This window comes from Syngnathoides biaculeatus, chromosome 13 (genome assembly GCF_019802595.1).
Source record: "Syngnathoides biaculeatus isolate LvHL_M chromosome 13, ASM1980259v1, whole genome shotgun sequence".
In the NCBI taxonomy this organism is placed as follows: Eukaryota; Metazoa; Chordata; class Actinopteri; order Syngnathiformes; family Syngnathidae; genus Syngnathoides; species Syngnathoides biaculeatus.
In genome coordinates, this window is record NC_084652.1 from 579,155 (window position 1) to 600,873 (window position 21,719).

Here is a 21,719-nt window from a genome sequence, read left to right on the forward strand (position 1 = left end):
CTTGCACGGTGAATACACATTGAATTAAAAACACATATATATATATATATATATATATATAATATATATATATATATATATATATATATATATCCCCTGACCTTTCTAAGGATAAGCGGCTAAGAAAATAAATGGATGGATAAATATTATGTAGTTTTTTATTTACAGTATTTTTCCGGCTTTCGAGCACTCAGCTTGGACGAAACCATATGGTATTTGATCGAGGTACCCGGTTGTCAACGAAACCTTCAAACACCACATATTCATTGCAACAATCACTTAAATACAACAACTATTTTGTTAAATGTATTTACTAACAATATTTTACGTACAACGGATCGGTTAAACAATCATTTAACACTACAACGAACAAATCCCTAAATCAAACCCCACCCTCAGTTGTGGAAGATTCTACCGGAAGTGAGGAATAATGCAGGCTTACCATTGGTCCACAGCTACCCGCGAAATATACGTCATAGACATTTTCGCGCCACTGCAGTAACCCACAGACGCGTTGGCAGAAAGGTAAGAAGTGGAATTTATTTTTAATCATTTTCATGCGATCAAAACATTGTTTTCATGTCACACGCATCCAGGTTCGAATCGTCAAACATGTTATCCGTAATGTCCATCAGTGTTGTGCCAATTTTTTCCCCCTTTTTGCTCTAACGGCAGAGTTTCTTGTCGGGTTATTGTTTGCCGTGCAGCCGCATGAGTAATGGTGGATGGAAATGTCACTTCTACGCTGGAAATTTCCATCATAACAAATCATCACATACTTTTAACCACCACTGAATCTGTTTCTCCACTGCTATCTTAATGTTGAATTAATTAGATCTGGTCATTTTCACAAAGTATATAAACATACGTATAAAATGGTATGGGTCCATAGTTTTTTGTTGTCGCAACTTTTTATTCGTGTTCGGATGACACACAAAAAAAAGTTTAATTTTTCATCGACATACACCCCCAATGTGACAATTTGTTTTGTCATTTCGTTTATTCTTTGTTTATTTTTTAAATTAAATATCGTTTTTAAATAAGGCCACGCTTTTTTTTTATTTTGTAGTAAATTCCTGTTCTAATCGATTGAGTTCTTGCGTTGTTTAAGCATTTTTACATTCTTATTTCTTAACCAAATGGAATAAATATTTGTTTTATATTTAGTAAATTATTTTAATTTATTTAAATGTAGTTAAATTTTAGCTCTACCATTGTTGTGCTCTCAACAGTATCTTCTTAAAAATGCAGGATTCCAGTTGGCTTCCAAAGGAATTCACTCCATTTGAAATCTTAATACTTGCATTTTTAGGAATAAATTTGATTATGCTTGTCTAGATCTACTCTCCACAATGTCTTCTCCTATGTCAACTCCTGGCCGCAAAAGAGGGAGGAGCACTAACCCGTCCACACGTACGTGGTACTTAAAAAAAAAAAAATAAATAAAAATATATATATATATCTGTATGACTTGTACAGAAGGACTACAAATAATGTATTTTACCCAGCAGCCAGCAGCGATGGCCACGCCTCATCTCCGGCGTCTCAGCGGCGCCGGGCTCTTGACTCGTCCGCGGTGGACCTGATGCCCATGCCCACCTCGCCCGCTACCGACCTGCTCAGCCCGGCGGCGCCGCAGGACATTTCGCTCTTCTCCAGCCCTCGAGCTTCAGGTGACTTGTGCGATTGCATGCGATAGCATCAAGACGATTATTTTGAACCTCCGAAACTTTTTCTCTGGGCAGTCCTTCCCAACGACGTGGACATGAGCTCCCCTCTCATGTACGGGACCCCTCGAAGCAGCATCCGGGGCACCCCGGTCCGCCAGCGTCCCGATCTGGGCTCGGTGAGGAAGGCCCCTCAGGTCGAGCTTCAATCCGAGCCGGTAAGTCCGACCCGAACGGCCGTCCGACTAGACGGACTGCGTCTCACTTGAAATGTTGTTTGTTCCCAGCCGAGTGGCGAGGGTGGGCTCGCCAGCGAGGCCAACGCTGGTCAGAGGCTGGTCATCTGGGGGACTGACGTCAACGTGGGAACCTGCAAGGAGAAGTTTCAGGTTTGTGCTGACAAGTTCATTGCGTGGTTCTAGTGACGATTCCAAATTTCTCCTCTCAGGTGGCACTTTTGGAATATGTTGCTGCATCAATGAAGTTCATGGGTCAACTCAGGCAAACTATTATTAATGCTGTATTTTTTTATCAATTAAATTACTAATTTACTTAAAAAACATCCATATTTGACTGATTATAACGGATCGTAGAACGCCTATGACAGAGTACCAAGAAAGGGACTGCATGGTTCTGCATGCACAAGTCCAGTGTGGCAGAGAAATATGTTAGAATAGTACAGGACGTGTATAACGACTCAACACAACGCTGCCTGCACCGAAGTCAGGCGGATGTACCACTTCCATCTCTTGCGACTGAAAAGTACCGTAATTTCCGGCCTACAAGCTGTGACTTTTTTCACACGCTTTCATCCCTGCGGCTAATTTGTGCATTTTTTTTCTAACGGCCGCAAGGGGGCACTCGAGAGGAATAGGTAAGAGTGAGACCGGTGGAACATATGTGTCGAGGAAGTGACTTTTACCAGTCCGACCCTGTTCGCGCTGCACTAGCGTGTCGCTGCCATGTCTCGGTGATTTTTGCCTTTGTAAATATCTCGCGTTTCAATGTGGGCACTTACACGGGTGCGGTGTATGTATGTACCAAATGGTATTTCCTTTACACATGTACTCGGTGAGGGTTGTAACCAGGTGCGCTCTGTACGCCGGGAATTAGGGTATATGGAATAGACTTTAAATGGGAATTGTGCTCTTCATTATCCACTTTGTCCGCAGAGGTTCTTGCAGAGGTTCGTGGACCCTACTTGCACAGACGACGAAAACGCCGGTTTGGACCTCAACGAGCCCCTCTACATGCAGAAGCTGGAAGAGGTGACATCTTTTATTTTTCTTATTATATCAAAGAATGTTTCACTCACGAATCGTGTGGTCTGGCCCGTCCGCAGATCAGTGTAGTCGGAGACCCCGTCCTCAACGTCAGTTGCAGCCACGTGCGAGCCTTCGACGCAGAACTTTACAGGCAGCTCATCAGCTACCCGCAGGTTTGGTTCCTCTGGCAACATTTGAACCTGTATCGCTACCTTTCCATGTGGAGTTGAGCGGAGGAATTTTAGGAATATTGAAACATCTGTAACTGAATAACCTGCGGTTAACTTTCCACAACAGGTTGTAGCGGCACCAAAAACTTTACGACTAAATTAGAAATGTTAAAATTGTTGTTGCTGCAAGGCTTTAGCACCAGGAGTTTTCTGCCAGTGCTTGAACTGAATAGTTTTCTGATTCTAATACAGTGAATATTCGGTTTTCGAACAAATCGGTTTTCAAGTGAAAATTTAAAGGTTTTTTTGCTTCTGATTTCAAACAGAAATCCAGTACTCGAATGCAATCAGCTGACCGACGATGCGCTTTTTTATTGTGTATAACGGATCCTGTGTACGCAGACGTGTCCCGGTAGCTACATTTGCTGTTTTTTTTTTTTTTTTTTTTCCCTTCTTTCTTTTGAGGACTATTAACCCCCAATCATGGCTCCATAGAAGTGACACTAGATATGTTCTTGGGGAAAGGAAAAGAACCTCCAGGGGGCGAGTCATCCCCACCATAGAGATTTTACAGTTGATAGTTTTGCATTGCTTTTTTTCTTGTGAACTATAACAATGCCCTGTTCTATTAGCATTTCTGCACATTTGTTTTGTTTCAATGATTTCGTTAACTCGAGTTACGAGTTCATGTTTTTGTATGTTACGTTTTGTCCAAAAAAAATAATTGTTTGCTTCCCCTGCTCATTATTGCTTGTGTAAAGTTATTCTGTGCTTTTGTTGGTTAAAAAAAGTTTACAGGGCTGGTGGCGATTCGCTACAGATACTGCAATGCACTCCTAACCTAGCCTACTCTACTACGAAAGCATTCATTTTAAGCAAAAAATGTACGTGTGTAAAAAAAAAAATATATATATATATATATATATATATATATAAAACTACAGTGTATATATATTATTTCATTATAGAAAGTATTTAGACTATATATATATTTGTATTATGGCGTTTATCATCAAGAAAACCTTAAAAAATGCTTTAAAAAGCCTATTTTTTAGGCTTGGAACGCATTATTTCTTTTTCTGTTAATTGTAATGGGAATTAGCGATTTGGATTTAGAACAAATCACTTCTCGAACCGCTTTCTGGAACGGATTTTGGTCGAGAACCGCGGCTGTACTGTATTGCATTTTCAAAGGATGAAAAGGGGTGACATTTTCAGTCATTGCATCTATCTGAATATTAATTTGTTTGCTGGGGAAACTAAACACATGGATGTGCACATCTGTTTTTTTTTTTTTTTCCCCCTATGTTACAAAGCTGAACAAATTTGTTCATTTCTAAATAACCTGCGTTGTCTTTGACAGGAAGTCATCCCCACCTTCGACATGGCCGTCAGCGAGCTCTTCTTCGAGCGTTTCCCGGACTCCAACCTGGACTACCAGATCCAGGTGCGGCCCTACAGTGCGATGAAAACTCGCAACATGAGGAGCCTGAACCCAGAAGGTGAGTGGGACCCGCGGGAGGCCTCCGCTGTGACATCACACTTCACACGCCGCACATTTGGAGCGGGATCGGTGTGGTGAAGCGACGCCTTTCGCCTTTGCCCGTCGCAGACATCGACCAGCTGATCACCGTCTGCGGCATGGTGATTCGCACCTCGCAGCTCATCCCCGAGATGCAGGAGGCCTTCTTCCAGTGTCAGGTGTGCGCCTTCAGCACGCGCGTGGAGGTGGACCGCGGGCGCATCGCCGAGCCGGCCGTCTGCCGCCACTGCAACACCACCCACAGCCTGGCGCTCATTCACAACCGCTCGGTTTTCTCCGACAAGCAGATGGTGGGCTGCCGAGCGGCCCGGCAGATTTTGTTTACGCCGCGTGTGGGCGAGGTCACGGCATCTGTCGCTTCTTTCTCCCGCAAAACAGATCAAAATTCAGGAGTCGCCCGAAGACATGCCGGCGGGACAGACGCCGCACACCACTGCCGTTTACGCGCACAACGACCTGGTGGACAAAGTGCAGCCCGGGGACAGAGTCAACGTCACTGGTGAGCGAGCCTCCACGTTATACGGTCTCATTTACGCTGCGTGCTTCAAGGGACGCCGTTACGCATCTTCAAATTAAAAGAAGGCCTCTTCCAAACGGGGTTACAAATCGGATATGCGCCAACGCGAGCGCACCGTAAACGCACACATCGGATGTACCATGTCATGAAAATGACACCAGTCATCGGTTTTACTAAAAGCCCAAGTGTCATCCCAAGAAACATTCTAAAATAGATATTGTAATGAAAAATACATATTATTCACTTCAATGTCCGTGAAAAAAAAATAAATATGAGTTGCAGAAATGTCATCTACTGGCCGTCGGCAGTTTTTCGTAAAAATGCTCATACGAAATAATCCATGGTGGCAGGCATCTACCGGGCGGTGCCCATGCGGGTCAACCCGCTGCAGAGCAACGTGAAGGCGGTGTACAAAACGCACATCGACGCCATCCACTTTCGCAAGACGGACGAGAAGCGCCTCCACGGCCTGGACGAAGAGGCCGAGCAGAAGCTCTTCACCGAGGACCGCGTGCAGATCCTCAAGGAGCTCGCGGCCAAGCCGGACGTTTACGAGCGCCTCGCCGCCGCCCTGGCGCCCAGCATCTACGAGCATGAGGACATCAAAAAGGTGTGTGTTTAAGCTCATTTTAGTGAGCTCGGTCAGACCACGAGTGATATTATTTGAACATTTTTAAGAAAAAGTCAGGAATTTAAAACAAGGAAAATACAAGCTGAGGTATTTCATTTCCATTTTGACATATGTAAACAATTGAATAAAATAAAACAGTAGCCCCGTCAAGGAGCCCTCAAGAAATTATCGGGAGGGTCATAAGAACATTTCTTATTCAATATAAACACAAAATGCCACATTAAAAAATTAACTGATCTGTGTTGGGGCCTTCACACTTCAAGTGTGAACCAAATACAAATTGGTAGGTGAAGATAGACGAAGGAAAAATGAATAATCAAATGAGTCCACTTGCATGTGATATAAAGAACGCTGTTACCTTAGTTGGTTTTCGAACGTCCCCGTTGTACTCGAATGCCACTGACAAAACCCGGAAATAACAAATAGCGCGCGGCAAGACCAGCTGACCCGCGACGTGCTTTGTTGTGAATTCCCACGCTGCCGGAAAATAACATAAATGACATGACGCGCGCGGCACAATCAGCACACTTTTGTTGTTCTGTATAACGCAGCCTCTGTACACAGACGTGTCCTGGTAGTGACCATGTTTGTCCCGAGTGCGAATATCAAAGCCGCCACCTGTGCCAAGTGGGACGAAATCCATAATTTCGTCGAACTTCATCACCCCGATAAATCTGAATGTAGCGGAGCACTCCAGAATTTTAATGGTCGTGATGAGCCACTTCAGAAATGTTCTTAAGAGATGGCAGAAACAAATGACATTCCATTCGTTTTTTTTTTTTTTTTTGTTAAAAGGGGCCGCGTCGCCACCCCCAAAGACATTTGATTATGTACAGTTGTTTAAGCATTTTTGTTTTGTTTGTTAACTCGAGTTACGGATGTTTTCGTTACATTTTGTAAAAATAAAAAAAAATGCTTATTTCCCCCTCATTGTTGTTTGTTTAAAGTTATTCTGCACTTTTGTTAATAAAAAAAAAAGTTTACAAGGCTGGGGGTCGAGTCGCTACAGATATGGCAATGCACTGCCAGCCTAGCGTACTCTACTACTAAAGCATACATTTTAAGCAAAAAATACATATATTTCTTAGATATATTCATTATATAAAGTATTCAAACTATATATTTATTTCTACTATGCAGTTTATTATCAGGAAAAGCTAAAAAATGCTTTAAAAGGCCAAATTTTTTAAGCTTGGAGCGCATTATTTCTTTTTCCATTCATTGTAATGGGAAACATCAATTCGGTTTTCAAACAGTTCACTTTTCAAACTGTTTTCTGGAACGGATTGTGGTCGAGAACCGAGGCGTCGCTGTATCATGTCGTGTGTTTTGCTCTTATTCCAAAAGACAAAGCCTACAAGTCGCCCTCTTAGCTATCGATACGCATAACTTTGACCCATAAACGTTGACTAAAACACTAATAACGCATTCTGTTTTCAAAAGTTACGGAAAACGATAACAAGGCATGTGTCTGCATACACCTGAACAGAATATACGTTTAAGCTGGAACACTTCTTCCCGACACTTGATTTTCGTTTGGTTTAGTCAATTATTCAGCGCTACATGAAGATTGAATTAAAACTGTGTACTGTATCTTGATTCTCCAGACTTGTTTAGGATTTGATTTTTTTTTTTTTTTTTTTTTAATGTTTCTATCTTTGACAATATTTCTTTGTCGTTCCAGGGCATCCTTCTGCAGCTATTCGGCGGCACCCGCAAGGACTTCAGCCAGACGGGTCGCGGCAACTTCCGCGCCGAGGTCAACATCCTGCTGTGCGGCGACCCGGGCACCAGCAAGTCTCAGCTGCTGCAGTACGTGTACAACCTGGTGCCTCGAGGCCAATACACGTCCGGGAAGGGCTCCAGCGCCGTAGGCCTCACCGCTTACGTGATGAAGGACCCGGAGACGCGGCAGCTGGTGCTGCAGACCGGCGCGCTGGTGCTGAGCGACAACGGCATCTGCTGCATCGACGAGTTCGACAAGATGAGCGACAGCACGCGCTCGGTGCTCCACGAGGTCATGGAGCAGCAGACGCTCTCCATCGCCAAGGTACGCCGACCCGGGCGCCTGTCGGCTCGGTCGGGGTTATGTAAAGCTGCTCTCTGGCGTTTACACGTTTCCCCTCTTTGGAGCGCAGGCGGGGATCATTTGCCAACTGAACGCCCGCACCGCCGTGCTGGCCGCCGCCAACCCCGTGGAGTCGCAGTGGAACCCCAAGAAGACTACCATCGAGAACATCCAGCTGCCTCACACGTTGCTCTCCAGGTCGGTTCATTTTGTACGAGCTTACGAATTCAAACCCTCCGTGTTCGCAAAACCGCGGTCGGTACCGATCAAGCTTAATGGCAATGGAGCAAATACAGGAAGTAGTAACCTAATGATCACAGAATAGCCATGTCCTCGAAAGGTTGCTTAATTCTAGCTTTGTTCACAAAAAGTTGATGAATTCCAGCTCCATATTAACCCAAATTTAGGAAGTAACCAAAAAAAAAAAAATATCAAAAAACATCCTTTATTTCACAAAAAGTTAAATACGTGCCGCTGTCTATCAAGAGAATGGGTACAAAAAAGAAAAATATCTAAAACCAGTATTAAAAAAATTTAATTATCTCTTTGTTCACTGTATGTTTAATACTTCCAGCAGCGCTACCCATCAAGGGCATTATCCTAGCCGCTTATCCTCACAAGGGTTGCAGGAAAGCCGGAGCCTATCCCAGCTTGCTTCGGGCAAAAGGCGGCCTACACCCTGAACTGGTCGCCAGTCAGTCGCAGGGCAGATATCGACACCATCGCTGACCGGGAATCGATCCCACGCTTCCTGCAACAAAGGCAGGCGTGTGTACAACTACGCCATTAGTGACGCAACCCCATCAAGGCCAAGGGGACAAAACGGGAAGCGGAGAACTGAAAATAGATCAAGCCGCAGAATATCCACATGATACTCCTTTTGTTGTCAAAAAGTTGGTCAAAACCAGCTCGAGTTTTTCCCCACACACAAAGCCACATGAAACAGACGGGACTGAAAATCCAACCAAACCGCGCTTAAAACAGTCACAGAATATCCTTTCTGTTGCAAAGTAAAAAAAAAAAAAAAAAAAAAAAGTAATAAATAGTCACAAGACCGACAAACCCAAGTGGCATCTTTTTTTTTTTTTTTGCTCTCTGGCAGATTCGACCTGATTTTCCTAATGCTGGACCCGCAAGACGAGGCCTACGACCGGCGGCTGGCCCACCACCTGGTGTCGCTGTACTACCAGAGTGAGGAGCAGATGGAGGAGGAGTTCCTGGACATGGCCCTGCTCAAGGACTACATCGCCTACGCCCGCACTTACATCGCCCCTCGACTCAACGAGGAGGCCAGTCAGGCCCTCATTGAGGTGCGGGAGTCCGTCGTTACTTACATCGTCGTTAATTCTGTCAGTCTTCAGTCTTGACGGTTTTTTTTCAAGGATGCTGGGAAATCATACCTGGATGTCCGACCTCAAAGCATTTTGACATCTAAAATACATTACATCAGTTATAGGAAAAGATCAAGTACCATAATTTCCGGCCTGCAGAGAGCACCTGATTATAAGCCTCAACCGTGTTCATTTTTAAAGGAAATACCATTTGGTACACACATAAGCCGCACCTGTGTAAAAGCCGCACGTGCCCACATTGCAACACGAGATATTTACAAAGAAAGACGGTACACAGAAAGCGATAGAATACATTAGCTTAACAAAGCAACAACATGGTAGCACTAACAGGACCGGTTAAAAAAAAAAAAAACATACCTAAGTCACTGAGACACGGCAGAAACATGCTAACGCTAGCGTGGCGATAACAGAGCCCGTTAAAAAAACATACCAGTAAAAATCACTGAGACGTGGCAGTAACAGCAGCAACACGCTAGCACAGCGCTAACAGAAAAAAAAGACATACTTAAATTACTAAGACGCGGCAGAAACACTGTAGCGCAGCGCTAACGGGGCCAATTTAAAAAAAAAAAAAAAACATACTGGCAAACCGAGATGCGGCAGCAACATGCTAGCACAGCGCTAACAGCGAGCCGGTTAAAAAAAAAAAAAACACCTAAATCAGTGAGACGCAGCAGCAACACGCTAGTGCAGCGCTAACAAGGTTGATTTAAAAAAAAAAAAAAACGTACTGGTAAATATCATTGAGACACGCCAGTAATACAGCAGCAACACACGAGCACAGCACTAACGCTAGCGCAGCACTAACAGGGCCAGTTACAATCACGCCGGTAAAAGTCACTTACTCGACACATATATTCCACTGGTCTCACTCTTAAGTTTTCCGCTCGAGTGCCCCCTTGCGGTCGTTAGAAAAAATGCACAAATTAGCCGCATCACTGCATAAGCTGCAGGTTTGAAAGCGTGTGCGAAAAAAAGTCGCGGCTTATAGGCCAGAAATTTCTGTAATTATATTTACAGAGTAAGATACATGCAGAATGGAGTAAATGACGGTGGTCGGTTCTTCCACAGGCCTACGTGGACATGAGGAAGATAGGCAGCGGCAGGGGAATGGTTTCGGCCTACCCCCGACAATTGGAGTCCCTGATCCGCTTGGCCGAGGCCCACGCCAAGGTGCGCTTCTCCGAGAAGGTGGAGGCCATCGACGTGGAGGAGGCCAAGAGGCTGCACAGGGAGGCCCTCAAGCAGTCGGCCACCGACCCCAGGACCGGATTCGTGGACATCTCCATCCTCACCACAGGTCGGCCATCGCCGCACAGTTTAGCAATCGAAACCGTCGCGCACCGGAAGCAAAAGAGAAGCATAACTGCGATTTTTAAAATGCAACGTCTGATATAAATTAAAGTTTCAAAAACAAAAAAACACAACCGTTTTCCTCAAAAGTAAAATGCATATGGGAACTCAAGTAGTCGGCAGCTTAGCGCAAGTAAGCTAGCATTGTCTACGTCTTTACTCGGTGCGCCGTCTTGCTATAACGCTGCAAAAAGGTAGACTAAATAAAATTTTATTTTTTGTTCACAAAACTGTGGTCAAAACCTGCCACAGCTGGGAGTTCCACCATTTTGATGAGAACAAAAACACAAAGCAGAAAGAACAAAAAACATTTCTACCAGTAACAGTATGAAAACAGTCAATTGAATATCATCGTTTACTTTTGTTTACAAAAAAGCGAGATGAGCTTTCCATCGAGGAAATGTAAATAAAAGCAGGAATTTCAAAACACTCTAAAATATAAACAGTCGCCGCACAAAAGCACGACGACCGTAATTCCGGCCTACGGAGCGCTCATGGTTATAAGCCCCACCCAGTTCATTTGTAAAGGACATACCATTTGGTACATACATACGGCGCACCCGTGTAAAAGCCGCAAGTGCCCACATTGAAACCATGAGATACTTACAAAGACGGTACACAGAGTTTAACGCTAGCGCCGTCGTGCTAACGCTAGCTCCGCCGCACTAACACTAGCCCTGCTGCGCTAACGGGGCTGGTTTAAATAAAAAAACATAGTAAAAATCACTGAGACACGGCAGTAACATGTTAGCACAGCGTTAACAGGGCCGGACCGGTAAAAGTCACTTCCTCGGCACATATATTCCGGCGGTCTCACTCTTACCTTTTCCGGCCGAGTGCCCCCTTGCGGCCGTGAGAAAAAAATTCACAAAATTTACAGGCCGGAAATTACGGTACATAATATCCAAACTATTTTTTTTCACCAGGTTGGTCAGTACCAGCTGCAACTTGCTAGTCTATCGAATGTGCACAAAATTGGACCATAGAAACCTTCCAAAATAAAAAGTTAGCAGTCCTTTCCTCACAAAAAAAATCAATAATAGCGCTCCTGTTAAACTTCCTATCAGTACAACGACGTCCTGAATTAAGCGATAAAAGTCATGATTTTATTTTGTTTTTGCACTCAGGCATGAGTGCCACAGCCCGAAAGCGAAAGGAGGAGGTGGCCCAGGCCCTCAAGAAACTGATCCAGGCCAAGGGGAAGATGCACGCCATCAAGTACCAGCAGCTGCTCGACGACCTCAGAGGACAGTCAGAAACTGTAAAAATGTTTTTTTTTTTTTTTTTAATTTAAATTTTTAATCCTCCCTTCCATAAACAAACTTTGAAAAATGACATTTTTCTTCTTCCCAGGCTGTGACCAAGGAGTTGTTCGACGAGGCGCTGCGGGCCCTCGCCGACGAGGATTTCCTGACGGTCACTGGAAAGACGGTCCGACTCCTCGCCTGAAACGTCGCCAGACTTCGTGTACAGTTTCCTTTCAAATGTGTATTCTTTTGTACTGTTAAAAAATATATATATTGAAACATGTCTCTTTTGGGTGTTTAAAATATTGCAAATTTTCACATTTCTGACACTTTGGTTTCAAAAAAGTAATTTAGAGCAAATGCTTTGAAAATGTATTTATCTACCGTCTGTTTTCTTTCTATTTGTTTGTATTAAAGCAAAAGCCAATAAAAAGCTGCCAATTGGAGTCTGTGGGCTTATTTCAAATAAATTTCATTTTTGCATGAATTAGTCCATGGTATAAAATTAAGGCTAAAATAACTTTCTTGCCATTTAATATAACAAATTATTTTAAAATGCTTGTTGAATCCCATGTACTAACCAGATTTTTAATAGTTTTGTCAGGATCTTAAAAATTAGATTCTGGGTGTGTTTATAAACAATCAAAACAATTTGAACGTTAAGTGCTCTTTGGGGCAGCTCGGTGGAGCAACTGGTAAGAGTGTTCTGAGGACTGGGGTTCAAATCCCGGCCCTGCCTGTGTGGAGTTTGCAGGTTTTCTCCGGGCGCTCCAGTTTCCTCCCACATTCCAAAAACGTGGATTAATTTCTAGACTGAAATTGACTTCAAGTGTGACTGTGCATGCAACTGTCTCCATGTACCCTGCGGTTGGTTGGCAACCTCACCGATGATGGCTGGGATTAGTCCCAGCACTCCCGTGACCCTCGTGAGGATAAGCGCCTCAAAAAATAGATGGAATGCGATTTGGAACTTCAAATATTGCACCCTCCCCCCCCCCACACACACACACACGGAAGTTTTTAAAAAATATATTTTTGTATGACTCAGGTCACAAATTTAGTCATTTTTGGTGAGAATTTAAAAAAATGTAATTAAAAAGAAAAACAAATGTCTTTTTTTTACTGGATTAAAACAAGATTGTGGTTGCATTTATTAAAAAGAATGAAATCAGTTTAGGGAAAAAAAGTTATTTTATTTAAAAAGTGTTCTGTTTGGTGTGAAATTGGATATCAATTCATTTTAATAAATCAAATAAGGATGTGGTGCCCTTAGGGCGGAAGTATACAAATGAAATATAATTGTAATATAGTATTTGTGAAATTTTACACATGGTGGCTGTCTTTGGCGCTTAACCGTGCACAAATTCCGAACCAATGTTGTGAAAGTGAAAGTCTGCGGTGAGTGTGACGTGTGGGACGGCGGCGGCGGAGGACGACGCCATCGCTCTCAAAACGTCCCACTGGCGTCCCCGCCGTGTTGTGACGTCACACTCCTCTGCGCTTCTGGACTCGCTCGAAGAAGATGGCGGCCTCCTCAGGTCTGTGTGCCAAACAAACTAGCATTTAACCGGCTCACGAATAAAAATGTATAAAAATCGCGCGGGCGAACACGGGGTCGCAGCCATCTCGAGATCCGCTTTGCCTGTACTCCGACGCTCAGGGGGGTAAAAAATGTTTTAAGAGGAATAAAAAAATCGCAAAATAATGCGTTTAGCTAGTGTGATGCTAACGAGTAGTCGAGGGGTTGTGGCGAGACCGAATAGCGGATGATGCGCATCGCTGAAAAAAGAGACAAAATGCGAGGCGGTGACGTGTTTCATTTTCAAGCCACCATTTACGTTTAATAAACATGAGCGTAACGAATGCCTCCAAAGTCGACGGTAGCACTGTGAGCCAGCGGCGTTGCCTAGTCTCGGTGCTAACTCGAGCTAGCCTAGCCGCAATAATATAGCCAACGTGTGGTTCTTCATTAATGTCTCCTTTTTATTGTGCTCACAATGGACTTAGGTGGTTAGCTCGTTAGCTCCCCCTGCTGCATGCTGCATGTTTATTTCAACGATGCTAACGACAGCTACTCGCCTTAGCAATCCTATCGACTTGTCAATCACCCTTCGTTAAGATTTTTTTTTTGTAAGCCTTTCTTTAGTTTTAAATATGAGTGTGATGACCATAATGCGGTACAGGTTGTCATTAATAGTGTTTGGTCCTGTGCTTTATTTCAGCAAATAGTCGGAGCCTGTCATTTTGCGAGGAACCGTGGCTACCTCCAAGTTGCTCTGTAATCATTTTTAATCACAAAATGCTTCCTGTTGAAACGTTTTATTAGCTTCCCCGTGAAAACGACGCGTATTTAAAACGTATTCGTGACACACAACTTCGTGGTTAGCTTAGCCGAGGATTATGTTTCTCATGCGTAAATAACGGGATGAAAATGGCTAAGGGGTACGCCCAAAATATTAACAGTGCTATGAACGTTCACTAGCCAATGCTAACTGAGTGTTCCACCCATAATTACAGGAAATATATTTTTTTAATGAAAAACAAGTATATTGAAATTTGTGCTGTGTGACAAGTAGGGTTAAGTATTTTTTTTTTTTTCCTCCATGCTGATTTCAAACCATCGCTGCATATTTGGGGGTCGTCTTCCATTAATTTTCTGATTTCACCGATTTACAGTTGATTTTTTTTCTTTAATTTTTCTGGTCGGAATTTATCTTCTCTTATTGGGTGATAAGACTATTGACTATTTTTGTGCTCAGCCCAAAGTCACAATAGTAGTGCTTTGGCGCCACCTGCTGCCCTCTTGGTGCATATGAAACAGTTGGAAGTGATTTGAGGAGCTTCATTTGGATGACAGTCCTTGCAACTAGACCAACGGAATAGCAGTTTTGCATTTGTTGAAAGTCGCACAATGTTTACATCCAAAATAAAGCCATACTTTAATTTTGGAATGTTATCAAGAGATACCTGCCCCGGGTTTGTGGGTTTCAATCCTTTTGTTGCATTAAGTGACACTGAAAAGAGTCACCCAAATTTGCGCTGTTATTCAAACAAGTAGTTTTGGATATCTCGGAGCCAGAACCTTCGTTGTATCGCGTTTGGGTGCACAACCTTCTTTTCCCACTAGACCAACTCATTCATAGTGTGCCTATAATCATAAACTGAGAAAAACACTTTGAATCAGGGTCTATCGTCTTGTCCAATCTTTTTTTCCGTACAACACAAACATTTTGCAGCCCAATCCATCCATTTTCTGAGCCGCTTGTCCTCACAAGTAGATTATTGAAAATACTGTGAATACCACTACCAGGCAGTAATGTCCGAACCAAGTATGGAGTTCCATGGTGAGGAAACCAGAAATGAACCATTTTCTATTAGAGTGGCTGCGTAACTTTGTCCTTCCCAAAGTGTATCCAGGAGTTTTATTTACCACTTAATGTTCAGGGATCATCCAAGCCATCAAAGATCCAAGATGTTTTGTTTTGCCTGAAACAAAACTGAAAGTCCTCTATTTGAAAATGTGTCCATTCGGAACCCAAGCGAATGAAAATCCTACAAGACTGCTTTAATGTTCATTATTTTAGTTATATATTGACTTTACTGCATTTTAATCAATTGTAGTTTTCCTTACTGTGCAGAATTTAAATTAATATTTAACCTGGTTAAGACGGCAATATATCGGGTCCACAGGAGGTGAGCCCCAATGTAGTGGTGGACACGACAGAAGAATCTGATGTAGCTCAACTTCCCATAATTGACATATTATGCTTCTGCAGATTGGATTAACAGCGGTAGCAATAGTGCACTCTCTCTTATGATTTCTTTTTTTTTTTTTTTTTTACCTCAAATTGGTCATTTCTTCTTCTTTTCCTTTCGGCTTGTTCCCGTTATCATCTGCGAACATCATCGTCCAAGGGGATTCCAGTCTAACCTCATCCCTCAGCCTATCCATTACTACCAAAAACGGGAAGGGGCTCAGCGCGGATCCCTGATGCAGTCCCACCTCCACCTTAAATTCTTCTGACACACCTACGGCACATTTCACCGCTGTTTTGGTGCCCTCATACATGTCCTGTACTAACACATTTCTCCGCCACGCGCCATTTATTGATTAAAAATAAAAATCAAGGTGCTTTGTGACTTAGTGGGGAGAACAGTTAAAATGGAGGATGGGGACAATTGAAATTGTTTTAACCAATGCTGTAAAATGGTGGCAAAGACAATGATTATGAGAAGCAATACATTTGTCTAAGTGTCGGCCACTTTCCAGTGCATTCATCATTTACAACACCGCCAGCAACTGTCAGGCTGCTGCATTTAGTGCCAAAACTATCTTCTAGAACATTTTCCATGCGTTGAACACCGCTTCTTGTGGCACTTTGATCGACTGCCGTGTAGCACCGTTATTAACTAGGCGGCTGTTCCCACCTCAGCCAGAAAAGGGGCATCTGTTACCCTCAATCATTTGTTCAAAGAAAATCAGCACTCAGGGGCTCGCCGCGCTTCCCGTCGGCGGCGTTCTTTGCAGACGGCCGAGATTCATGAGCATGTCCACGGCTAAGCCGTTTGTTAATATGCATCGAGACGCTCCGAGTGTTTACACTAAAACCGGGGATGTGCATACTAATTAATCGCGGGGAGTTGATTGTCAATTCATTCATTGTGTCGAGTGCATGACATGGGCGACACCCACCGTATGACGACGGCAATATGTAGAGAGAATAATGTTCGTGATGGAATTTCGTTCCCAAAGGTGTGATGCGCAAGGCCTTCGTAAACCCACCATCACCCGAAAGATAAATGATAAAAATACTGATTCCTATTTAATTAAGGTCATTTATTTCATCACCTAATCTTTTGCAGCTCCACTGACTCGAATTACTAAAATGTTTCCCCCTCTGGCAGAACTCATGAAATGCATGTATGCGTTTATAAAGTAATCATATGAATACAGACGTTGGTATTGTGACCAACTTGAATCAAAAGCTAACATAATTTTACCGTTGACTCTCTGAAACCCAGTAAAAGTTGAACTAAATTTCAATGCATAATTATGGTCATTAAGTACTAGCTTGTTTTCTTCGTTAATAGACTTTCAAAGAGTTATAAACATCCACTTTATCGTGTCTAATAACATGTACAAGTAATCTTAAAACTTAGAGAGAATAGTTTACTGTAGGACTCTTTGATTTAGAAATTTTGGAGTGGCTAAGAAATGGCACAAGTAGTTTTGGGTAGGCTTGGGGCAGGTTTTTTTTTCATATAGCACCTTGACATATTCCTACAAGTCAAAAAGAATCAGTATACCTTCATTTTTTTTGCATATGAATGAGAGGCGTGTTGGCTCAGAGCCTCGGTCTTTGCTGCCTTGCGTACTCGCGACCAGCACTCGTTTAAACCAAGCTTTTTAATTGGATTGAAAATAGCATTTAATTCCTGCAGCCAGCCCCCATTTTTGTCATTTTGTCATTATTTTGATCAATGTATTTGTAGAAAAAAAGCAGCACGGTGGATCAGATGTAAAGTCTTAGGTTCACTGTTCTAAGGTCCAGGGTTCGATCCTAGCCCCACCTGTGTGGAGTTTGCATGTTCTCCCGGTGCCTGCGTGTTTTTTTTTTTTTTTGTTTTGTTTTTTCCCCCAGGCACTCTGGTTTTCTCCCACATCCCAAAAACACGCAACATTAATTGGACACTCTAAATTGCCCCTGGGTGCGATTGTGATTCCGGCTGTTTGTCTCTATGTGCCCTGCGATTGTCTGGCAACCAGTTCAGGGTGTACCCTGCCTCCTGCCTGTTGACAGCTGGGATAGGCTCCAGCACTCCTTGCGACCCTTGTGAGGATAAGCGGCTAAGAAAATGAACAGATCGATGGATTATTTGATGAAGCGGAAACAGTTGTTTATTCATATGTGTGCCCAGTGACTGGGTGGCAACCAGTCCAGGGTGCACCCTGTCTCTCCCCCAAGTTCTGCTGGAATAGCCTCCGCCTTACTTACAAACCTAATGAGAACATGTGCTGTAGAAAATGGATGGATGAATATGAAGAAAATTTTAGTTTTTGTAACTGTATAAATAGTTGGCTGTTTGACATGCTTACCCATCCACAAATGGATGGATGGATGGAATGTGTTCGCTTGTGGAGACTGTGCTTCCCTCACCGAGCCACTGATTTTTTTTTTTTTTGTGTAACCCAACTCCACTTGTTTTATGAAAAATCTCCAGTTGATTTTTTTCTGTGGTCATTCTGATAGATGGTGTCAAGAAAATATGTTGAAGTGATACATTTACACTAAATGATGACTTTTGTATGTCAGGGAGAAGCCACTTGTGCCAGAGATGTAAGTTGAAATAAAGTAGTACGGTCAGGTCCAAAAATATTTGGATGTCAACACAGTTGTCTTTTTTTGGGGGGATTTGTTTTAAATGATTAAAAAGTAAAATGATTAACATTTGAAAGTGTCAGTGTACTCCAAAAATCTGTTGACAACTGTTAACTATTGATAGGTTGTTTATTTCTATTGTAATGTGCTGCTGTTGGTCGTTGCAGGTGTTATTAAGGTCCCACGAAATTTCCGCTTGTTGGAGGAGCTGGAAGAGGGCCAGAAAGGTGAGGGCGACGGCACGGTGAGCTGGGGCTTGGAGAACGACGACGACATGACTCTCACGCAGTGGACCGCCATGATCATCGGGCCTGCCAGAGTAAGAATTTGGGCTTCCCCAGTACCGTTTTATGGCAGCACAGTGTTCGCCCAGTATTTTGCAGTTCATCATTCTGCCCCTCACTAAAGATTTCTTCAAAGGAGTTGTTTTTTTCCGGGGGGCGTTTAAAATTCAAGTGTCATCCCTATCAACATTCTAAAATAGATATTGTAATGAAAAATACATTAAACATTATTCACTTCAATGTCGATACGAAAAAATAAATATGAGCGGAGAGCGCGTCATCCATGCGCAAAGTTGCGAAAGTCTCATTCGACATACAAGTGGCAGCCATATTGGCTGCATCTTCTGGCCGTGATGTCACACCGGGACATTCGCCATTGAACACGCTGTGCCACCTACTATGGGAGACGAACACGCCCCTTCCGACACGGAAGCTCTTTTCGAAGAAGAGAACATCTCACAACCAAGTGAACTGACCGGGGCAATATTAGCCTATCGTTTCAAGCCATATTTCGATGATATGCGGATCACGGCCAAACTGCCTCCCAATCCGATCCACAGCCGCGGCGGAGAAGAGCCATCGCGGCACCGGGCCGGCCCCGCGTCGGCCGATCACTGCTTTGGCCGGGTCTTTTTGAAAAGTATGAAGAGCGAATCCATCTTCCCGAGTGTTCCAGCATTATGCCGCAATACAACGAGCCGCCATTTTGGCTAAGACGAAGGAACAAAGTGCTACCTTCCAGCAGGTAAAACTAGTAGAAACGTAGATACAAGTAGATATGAGAGCGCTTGAGTGTGCTACTGCCCTGTACGTCACTTCCTGCTTCTTTTCGAAAACAAATCTCTCGAGCGGATTTTCATGGGGGGGAGTTGCACACAGCCATATACGTCAAAATCTGAATGAATGGGTCCATACCGGCTGCCGTTTTTTCATCAATACCATACTAAACAACATACTTTTGTATTGCAAAGCGGTGAACCCCGCCCCCTCCTTGCTTATGAATAACTGAGCCATTTGGGTATGCTCCTTTTATACCTAATTATGACTCCTGTTTCCGTTTAACCCGTTCACCTGCGAAATATTCCAAATGGGATTTTTTTTTTTTTTTTTTTTGAGCACTCCTCAATGTTTTGTGTCTTTTTGTTGCTCGTGTGCCAACTTTTTGAGGAACGCGTTGCGTGCATCTCATTCAAAATGAAGGAATGTTGGCAGAAAAAAAGTTTGAAAATGTCTTGGTGGTGAATCCGAGTAGGTTGACAAGGTTTTGCAAATTGTATTCTGTTTATTTTCATTTTTCACTCTCAGATTCTTTGGAATTGGGGTTTATATTTAACACAATACAAAGAGTACCGTAATTCCCGGCTGGTGATAAGGCTCGTTACACAGAGTTTAACGGTAACGCGGCGACGATAACGCTCGCGTGGTGATGCTGAAGCTAACGCGGCGACGATAACGCTCGCGTGGTGATGCTGAAGCTAACGCGGCGGCGCTAATGTTAACTAGCGCGGCAGCCGTGAAAAAAGTTGCACCTTGTGGGCCGGGAATTACGGTATTTTCTATACTCTGCCTGTTGGTGTCTTCAAATATGTTCACAATGTGGTTAACGTGTGTGGGGGAGAGTAGTAAAACTGCTACATTAAAAAAATATATATATAATATATTTATACAGTCTGTCTCTATCAGAAGGTTTCACCTTCATGTCTGGAGTGTGTCCCCTCAATTAAACAGGGCTGCACTCGTAAATGGACTTTTACTCTCCTGTCTTTTCAGACCAATTACGAGAACAGAATATACAGCCTGAAGGTGGAATGTGGACCCAGATACCCAGAAACGGCCCCACTCGTTAGATTTGTAACAAAAATCACCATGAACGGGATCAATAATTCCAACGGGACGGTAAGCACGCTCCTCTCATATTTCCTTATGCTGCGTTTGTTCACCGGCATGACCTGTCACCCGTTTGTTTGTCTCGCAGGTGGACTCGCGTAGCATACCAGTATTAGCCAAATGGCAGAATTCTTATAACATTAAAATTGTCCTTCAAGAGTTAAGGCGTTTAATGATGTCAAAAGAAAATATGAAGCTTCCGCAGCCCCCAGAAGGACAAAATTACAGCGCTTAATCACCATGGATTGTTTCGATCCCCCCTGTCTTAAAAAGCCTACATAGAAACATCATGTCAACAAAAAAGAAACAAGAAAACAAAAGAAAGAAACATTGCACATCAACAGTATTGTCCATGCAAGAGCAGGATCGGACTCTCGTGTTATGGCCTGGCTCTTTCAAAAAAAAAAAATAATAATTAAACGCCCCCTGCAGTTCAGCATAAAAGACGGCAAGAAGGGGAGTGACTGAAGTGACTAACATGTTGAAGTTGTACCAGCAAATGCTGCTTTTGTGTTTTCCCGATGACTGATCACTGAAGTTGTGCGTACACCCGAGGGCCCAACGAGAAGACACTCTTTTGTTGTTTTTCTTTTGCATTCAACATGCAGATAGACGGCTCCATACAGAACTGTGACTGTAGTTTCAAAGTAGTGTCATGAAGTGAGAGAGTTTTTTTTTTTTTTTAATAAATATATGAATATATATTATGTATTTGACACAATACCAATGTTTCTGTTTTCGAGCTCTTTCTCTTTGACATGTAACAGACGTTGAAGCCTGTTTCTTTCCGGAAAGAAAAAAAAAAAACAACAACAACTTGCATTTAACTTCGAGTGAAAATGGCAGGTGTACGAACTTGTGATTTTACTGAAATTAAAAATCACTGCGAAAAACCCGCAATGTCCCAAATCCTTTTGAACTATTTTGATTTTCTTGTTTCAGTTTCCCGCTTTAGTCTTAAAACGTGTATTTGGTTCAGTGAAAACTCAAATGTAACCAAAAGTGTTAAAGTAATGGGATAGCCGGTGTGACGGTCTGAGCGCTCCCCCGTGCTGAAAAGTCTCCTTGTGATGAATGCGCATGCGTTACTAACAGGGGAACTCTGCGTACGTAGCAGACGCTTACTGGGAAATCCACTGGTCTCGTCGTTCCCCTTCTTCTACATAGAGGGAGCTAACATGCGTTATAACCTAACCCTAACCTCAAAACAAAAGTTGATTAAAAAAAGATAGACGCATAAAGGTATGTTCGCTGTGTTCGTCTTTCTGAGACGTCCAAAGCGAACATGGAACACTCGGCGACAAGTTGTCGAATGGAACACGTTGAAGCATTAATGGAGATGTTTCAGAATGGCC

At 43.1% G+C, this 21,719-nt stretch overlaps 2 protein-coding genes across 2 annotated transcripts; both read left to right on the plus strand.

Moving 5' to 3' along the window:
* The first annotated feature begins 451 nt into the window (after window positions 1–451).
* Window positions 452–12,259, plus strand: mcm4 (minichromosome maintenance complex component 4). The gene is made up of 17 exons (XM_061840301.1): window positions 452–525; window positions 1,339–1,413; window positions 1,512–1,673; window positions 1,746–1,885; window positions 1,955–2,056; window positions 2,840–2,935; window positions 3,010–3,105; window positions 4,466–4,604; window positions 4,715–4,935; window positions 5,024–5,144; window positions 5,513–5,772; window positions 7,478–7,843; window positions 7,932–8,059; window positions 8,964–9,171; window positions 10,285–10,513; window positions 11,694–11,827; window positions 11,920–12,259. Exons 2-17 carry the CDS (start codon window positions 1,353–1,355, stop codon window positions 12,013–12,015), a joined length of 2,559 nt encoding a protein of 852 aa, XP_061696285.1. The 5' UTR covers window positions 452–525; window positions 1,339–1,352; the 3' UTR covers window positions 12,016–12,259.
* A 934-nt stretch (window positions 12,260–13,193) lies between these two features.
* On the plus strand, window positions 13,194–21,258 carry ube2v2 (ubiquitin-conjugating enzyme E2 variant 2). The gene is made up of 4 exons (XM_061840278.1): window positions 13,194–13,351; window positions 18,361–18,512; window positions 20,248–20,373; window positions 20,453–21,258. Exons 1-4 carry the CDS (start codon window positions 13,336–13,338, stop codon window positions 20,597–20,599), a joined length of 441 nt encoding a protein of 146 aa, XP_061696262.1. The 5' UTR covers window positions 13,194–13,335; the 3' UTR covers window positions 20,600–21,258.
* The last annotated feature ends 461 nt before the right edge of the window (window positions 21,259–21,719 follow it).

Coding starts and splice junctions, on each gene's coding strand:
- mcm4 (XM_061840301.1), top strand. CDS start 1,353: ATGTCTTCTCCTATGTCAACTCCTGGCCGCAAAAGAGGGAGGAGCACT. Junction 1,886..1,954: donor TCGAGCTTCAATCCGAGCCG/GTAAGTCCGACC, acceptor GTTTGTTCCCAG/CCGAGTGGCGAGGGTGGGCT. Junction 3,106..4,465: donor AGCTCATCAGCTACCCGCAG/GTTTGGTTCCTC, acceptor TGTCTTTGACAG/GAAGTCATCCCCACCTTCGA.
- ube2v2 (XM_061840278.1), top strand. Junction 18,513..20,247: donor TGATCATCGGGCCTGCCAGA/GTAAGAATTTGG, acceptor CTGTCTTTTCAG/ACCAATTACGAGAACAGAAT. Junction 20,374..20,452: donor TCAATAATTCCAACGGGACG/GTAAGCACGCTC, acceptor TTTGTCTCGCAG/GTGGACTCGCGTAGCATACC.